Source organism: Eptatretus burgeri, chromosome 6 (genome assembly GCF_056783735.1).
Source record: "Eptatretus burgeri isolate ZD-2024b chromosome 6, Ebu_testis_v1, whole genome shotgun sequence".
In the NCBI taxonomy this organism is placed as follows: domain Eukaryota; kingdom Metazoa; phylum Chordata; class Myxini; order Myxiniformes; family Myxinidae; genus Eptatretus; species Eptatretus burgeri.
This window is the reverse complement of record NC_140966.1, coordinates 22,243,369-22,249,589: the sequence shown is the minus strand read 5'-3', so window position 1 is coordinate 22,249,589 and position 6,221 is coordinate 22,243,369. Positions and strand designations below refer to the sequence as shown.

Here is a 6,221-nt window from a genome sequence, read left to right as displayed (position 1 = left end):
AACTTAGAGCAAATTATTTTGGGAAAGCTTACTCGGAGGTTTTGAAAAATAGATACAGGATATTGGGTAAGCGGCTGAAGCAAACGGTTGGAAGGGAATGTTTTCTGGGATTCTCCCAAGATTAGGAAGTGATATAGAAATTACGAGCAGAGCAATAGACGTCAACCAATGGCTGGAAGCATGGTGTCGGGAGGAAGGTTTTACATTTAAGAAGCAGTGGGAATCATTTCAGTGACAAAGGGAGTGTTTCCAGAATGATGGCAGTATGTTAAATAGAAAGGGGGCAGCAAGGTTTGCAGTGGGAATTGAAGGAATTCAGGCTTTTTTTTTTAGGTCAGCAGAGGGTGGGGAAGGTATTCAGGAAGGAATGGATGATGTAATTGTGATGAGTAAGGCTCGGCAAGAAAATAGAATTTCAGGAAGGGAAAAGTTAAACACATTCTATACTAATGCCAGAAGTTTAAATAATAGATGGAAGAGCTTGAAGCCAAAGTGGATAGCAAGGAGTACGATGTAGTTGCAGTGAGTGAGACATGGTTTAAGGAGAGAGTAACTGGAGGACAGGATTGGAAGGCTACAAGGTGTATTGGTGTGATAGGAGGAGGAGTAGCAATCTGGGTAAAGGACAGCATTGCATCAAGAGAAAGGAGTGACATTACGGAGGGAATTATTGTGGAGGATTCTGTATGGGTACAGATTAGAGATTGTAAAAACAGTAAGATACTGGTAGGATGCTTTTATAAGGCTCTGGATGTGAAGGAAGAGGGGGAAGGAGGAGTACATGAAGAATTCAAAAGGGCATGTGGTGAGGGAAGAGTGTTTATTATGGGCGAATTTAACTTGCCAGGGATAGATTGGGTCCAGGAACAGGGAAAGGGTAGAGCGGATGAGGATCTCCTAGTTTTACTCCAAGATTGCTTTTTAACCCAGTTTGTAGATAAGCCTACGAGGGGGAAGTGCAGTGTTAGACCTCCTTTTAAAAAACGATCCTAATATGGTGGAGTGGCTGGTCAGGAAGCTAACTGGATTGCAAACAGGCTTCGTGGTCGAAAGCAACGAGTGGCTGTGAGTGGGAGGATGTCTTGCTGGGAGGATGTAAGTCATGGGCTACCTCAGGGATCAGTACTCGGACCATTATTATTCATGATTTACATCAACAATTTGGATCATGGGGTGAAGAGTAAGCTTTCCAAATTTGTGGATGACACAAAGCTTGGAGGTAAGGTGGATAGCAGAGGGGGTGGTGATCAGATACAGGAAAGTGTTGATACGTGCATAGATTGGGTAAAAGATTGGCAGATGGAATTTAACCTGAACAAGTGTAAGGTGTTGGGGATGGGAAAGAACAATGAAAATCGAGATTACAGGATGAAAGGGGTAATTTTGGAGCATGTCACACAGGAGAAGGATCTGGGGATGGTAATAGATATGGGAGGTAAGCAAGCAGCACAGTGCCAGGCAACTATAGGTAAAGCAAATCGGGTTTTAGGTTGTATTCAGAGGGGGATCATTTATAAATCAAAAGAGGTGGTGTTAACATTGTACAGGAATTTAGTGAGGGCGACATCTAGAATATTGTGTTCAGTTTTGGTCACCACAATCCAGAAAGGACATAGCTGCCGCAGAGTGGGTTCAGCGCAGGGCTAGTAGATTGATTCCGGGCCTAACTAGACTTAAGGCCCAGTCACACCTTGACGTTTTAGCCAGCTTCTGCCGATTTTTGAAAAATTTGTCTAAAACGCTGGCACACGTCGAATACGTTATGGGTAAATTTTGGAAACATTGAAAGCACGCTGAAAAACACTGCCATATGTCGTTGTATGCTGGCTTTCATCGTTGTACATTGTGGTTGTCCTCAAATTTTAGCATGCTTGAATTTTTATGACTTATGCCAGCGTATGACTCACAAGTTCCGCTACGCTGGCCATAAGTTGGCGGCACGTTATGCGATCGTTGACACACGTCGGCACACATTACTTGTAAGTTAATCATAAGTCGAAACACGTCGAGGTAATGTTTAGCGTACCCGAAACTTATTTCTAACCTATGAGTAACGTGTTGTAGGCACGTTACGCGATCGTTGACACACATCCACACACGTTACTTGTAAGTTACTCATAAGTTGAAACACGTCAAGGTAATGGTTAGTGTCAGTGTTCCAGACTCCCTGGTTTTTTTTTTCTTCGGTATGACAGTGTTGTTGACACTTCGATTTCTAGTGCCGTTATGATTTAAATCGTTGATCGGCAGCCAATTAATTATATTATATTATAGCCGCACTAGAAATCGAAGTGTCAACAACACTGTCATACCGAAGAAAAAAAAAAAACCAGGGAGTCTGGAGCACTGACGCTAACCATTACCTCGACGTGTTTCGACTTATTATATCTTACATATATATATATATATATATATATATATATATATATATATATATATATTATATATATATATATATATATATATATATATATATATATATTATAACTTACAAGTAACTTTTGTCGACGTGTTCCAACGATCGCATATCGTGCGTACAACTTATTCCCATCGCATGCGGAATGTGTGAGGCATACGGCAAGTATGTCGTAAAATTTGTAACACGTTTAAAATTTGAAGACGTACTCCACTTACTACGACGTATGATAGCGTACTTTAGCGTTCTATTCACGTATACCAAACTTACCCATACCGTGTTCGACGTGCGCCAGTGTGTCGACGTATTTTTCAGAGGTCGGCATATGCTGGAAAGATTGCCAAGGTGTGACTGCGACATTGACACTTCCATTTCTCTGGCGGTTATGATTTGAATCATTGTGCGGCAGTCTTTTAATAGGCTACGCCACGTGATCGTCGGCGATACGTGCAGCGCGCTATGCATAAGTTAGACTATCGTTGGGCATAGGTTGTGAACACCAACAACAGGCTAAGCATTCGTTGGTATAAGTTATCTATAAGACAACGAAACGTTCTGTGTCAGTTTCTAATATGTTATGCATACGACCAACTCGTTATGAATACGTCCAAATCTTTAAAAAAAAAACATCAAAAGTTCAGCGTAAGCCAGCGTTTTACATACATTTTGATACGTTGCCATTGCTGGCTAAAACGTCAAGGTGTGACTGGGCCTTTAGCTATGATGAGTGGCTGAAGGAGTACAGGGCTTTATTCACTAGAAAGGAGGTGGTTACGAGGAGATACTGTTGTGGGCCAGACATCGGCAGTGAGCACGACCGCTAGATGGAGCAGTAGAGTCGGCTCCACCGAACACCCGGAATCTAGATCGTACCTTTCCGATAACTCCGAAGGTACGGGTCCTTTACAGGACCGTGAATCGTCAATAAATCAACCGCGTGGGTCAGGGTTATTTGCCAAACTTCAAAATACCTAGAGGCCCATGTGGGGAGCTACCGTGGAATTCACACCCTAGACGGAGCTGGAATGGGACGAGCCATTAACGTGCTCGACCCGTGCGTAACCTGAGCGGATGGTTACCGAGGTCCCGTCGGTCCAAATGCATAACTACTGCAGCATTGGCCTTTTTTTAATTCTCCCAACACGCACCGTGCTAAACCAATGAAGAAAACACAGAAACGAGCTGATACATTTAACAGACAGGGGATTTATTTATAATGGAGGGGAAGGAAACACACAAGGAGCAGAGTTAAACCGACTAAAAGAAATGCAAGTAATGTACAGCAAAAGCACTTAACAATTCCTACTTATAGGCGGGCCCAGACACAGATGCACACCCAAAAGAAACGGACCCCAATGGTCTTTATTCGGCTCTCCAGCCGAGGAGGATAGTTCGGCTGGGAGTCAGGACGGCTGGCCACCTGGCCGCGAGCGTGCGGCTGGACGTCCACCCCTTCCCGGAGCTTCACTCTTTCATTCCTCTTTTTCCCCACCTTTGGAAAAAAACTCCCTCACTCTGTTCAATCCCATTCTTCCCTCCAGGTCTTCAAAACAGCTGTTCACCACCACCTCTTATCATCCCCCATCCAAATACTCGATCTTTTCTACCCCCGATAATCCACCCAAGCCCACCTCCTTCAAATTCCCTGCTTTCCTTCCTGAAAGTCCCTGTAATGTCCATCTTGTATTCCCCATGTTCCCCGTCCCATCCCTCTCCCTTCCACAGATCTCCTAATGTCTCTGTTCCCCACTGTTTTGTCCTCCCCCCTCCCCCCCCCCCTTGATGTGCGTTGTGTGTTCGCTCTCACACGAGCCTCGACATGGTATACAAAAAAAACAACAACAAACAAACAAAAAAACAAACAGTCTTCGGTCCCACCGACATGATATTAGTTAGTCGTAACTCGTAAATAAACATAAAATGTGTAGTGGAATGGCACACAGGCGTGACGGGCCAAACGACTTGCGTCCAATTGTCTTGCGCTGTATCTCGTGACGGTAAGCGCACGCAATTGAGTTATCGTTTTTAACTGAGACGTGTTATTAGGCAATGAAAAATCATTTAATATTAATATTGGGAGCGAAGAAGAAGAAGAAGAAGAAGTAAACAGAAAGAAGAAGAATATAAGAGGAAGAAGAAGCATTAAGGATGGAAAGTTAAAATTTCCCTGCACGTGACCGGAATGGTTAAAACGAAAGGTTGTTAATTTTAAACAACGTCACCGTCAATCCCACAACAACATTAAATTGGTTTCCCCTGTGTCTGTGAGACGTAACGACGAGCTTGCAGGTGCACGGTATTGGATGTATAATCAGGAGTGGTGTGTACAGTGTGCGTGACGCACTGTAGCCGCTACCTCATCATGCACGCTTTGTCTCAATGGGATGACGTCATTTTGTGAAGGGCGAGCTGAGTTTTTCAAGCCTTCCCCCTCGTTTTGATCTCCTTGTCGCTCGCCTGTCGCTACTCGCGTTTCTTGGCTGTGTGTAAGTAGTGTTGGGTTGTAGGTGTTGTCGTCGGAGGGACACGTCGTGCGTGGATACCATGGTAGGTGCCGTGCTCGACCGTCGGACAGTTGGATGATCCTCGCTGTCCCTCGACTCGAACCGGGTTTGACGCCTCGACAGGTTTGAGCTGTTGAAATGCCAGCGTATGTCCGTCCGATGGATACACAGCACAGCTGGCAGCAGCAGCAGCAGCAGCAGGATCAGGAGGCTCATGGACGTGCATATCGGCATCGGGGGGAACATTGTGAACACGCGAAGGAGGGGTCATTGAATGTTGAGTTTGTGCAAGGTGGGCACGGTTCCGGAGACTCGCTGCACACCATGCTCACCGCCATTTCGGAGGAACGCCGTCGCCTGCGCAACGTCACGAACGAACTGGGCACAGAGCCTGCTGGTGAGGAGCACGTTGTGACGGATTTGGGGGATGACCATGAATGATTGATGGGGATGTCGTGCCTCATGTATGCTGGTGGGTGTGAAAGTGTGCCTCATGTGTGCTTGAACGTGGTGGTGGATCTAGCATCTTGAAGGGGGAGGTTGAGGGTCGTCACTGTGCTGGGTTTCAAATGATCTACCTGTACGACTAATGTTAAAGCCTGGTGTTTGGCTTGGGATCCCTCGGGTCCTGAGTTCGAGCTCTGTTGGCTGCTGAATCAACACTAGGTGGGGTTGACTCAGCCCGTCATCCTCCTGTGTTCTGCGAAATGAGTACCGGTGTACTGGTAAAAGGGGTGCAGCTGTGCTCCAAGAAATGGTCCGAGTTTCTGAGTTCCCCATCCAGGATTGAGCCAAATAGCCAAGGAAAAACTGTTTTTGGCAGTTCCAATGCTCTGTTCAAGAGTACAGTCCACCGGACTGGACGACTCATGTTGTGCCTACTTCAAAAGGCTGTGCACCATGTAGTGCAATGAAGAACTAGTCTTGCAAGGATGACACCGACAGAACGTTGATCGAGGTGTACTAACCGCCGTGGGAATGAAGCTGAAGGTGACCCACGACGTCACCCTCTGGTTCCTTCCCACGGTGGTTAGTCCACCTCAGTCATCCGTTGGTGAGTTTTGTGGCCGAACTTTTTTAAAACTGTGTGAATTGCCCAATCCTGCCGTCTGAATCGTGTTTCTCACCGTTCTGCAATTATTAAAATGGTTCGGGTTCAAACCTTGTGTTGTACCAATCGGGTTCTGCCTGTTAAAATGAGAGATGCACTCTTCCAGTATTCCTTCCTGGTTAAAATCTCCCAAAAATCCAGCCTTTCTGTCCATGTTCACTCTTTTCTTCCTCTTTTCTCTTAATCACCA

At 45.5% G+C, this 6,221-nt stretch overlaps 1 protein-coding gene across 3 annotated transcripts in view; it reads left to right on the top strand.

The window, feature by feature from the left end:
* The first annotated feature begins 4,715 nt into the window (after positions 1–4,715).
* Positions 4,716–6,221, top strand: part of KIAA0930 (KIAA0930 ortholog) — a 92,455-nt gene continuing 90,949 nt past the window's right edge. The window contains exon 1 of one of the 3 annotated variants that reach the window (XM_085884272.1): positions 4,716–5,317. In XM_085884272.1, the coding sequence (XP_085740398.1) occupies positions 5,059–5,317 (259 nt within the window). In that variant the 5' untranslated portion in view covers positions 4,716–5,058. The remainder of the gene's footprint in view (positions 5,318–6,221) is intronic. The other 2 variants (XM_085884269.1, XM_085884270.1) reach the window with 2 other exon arrangements.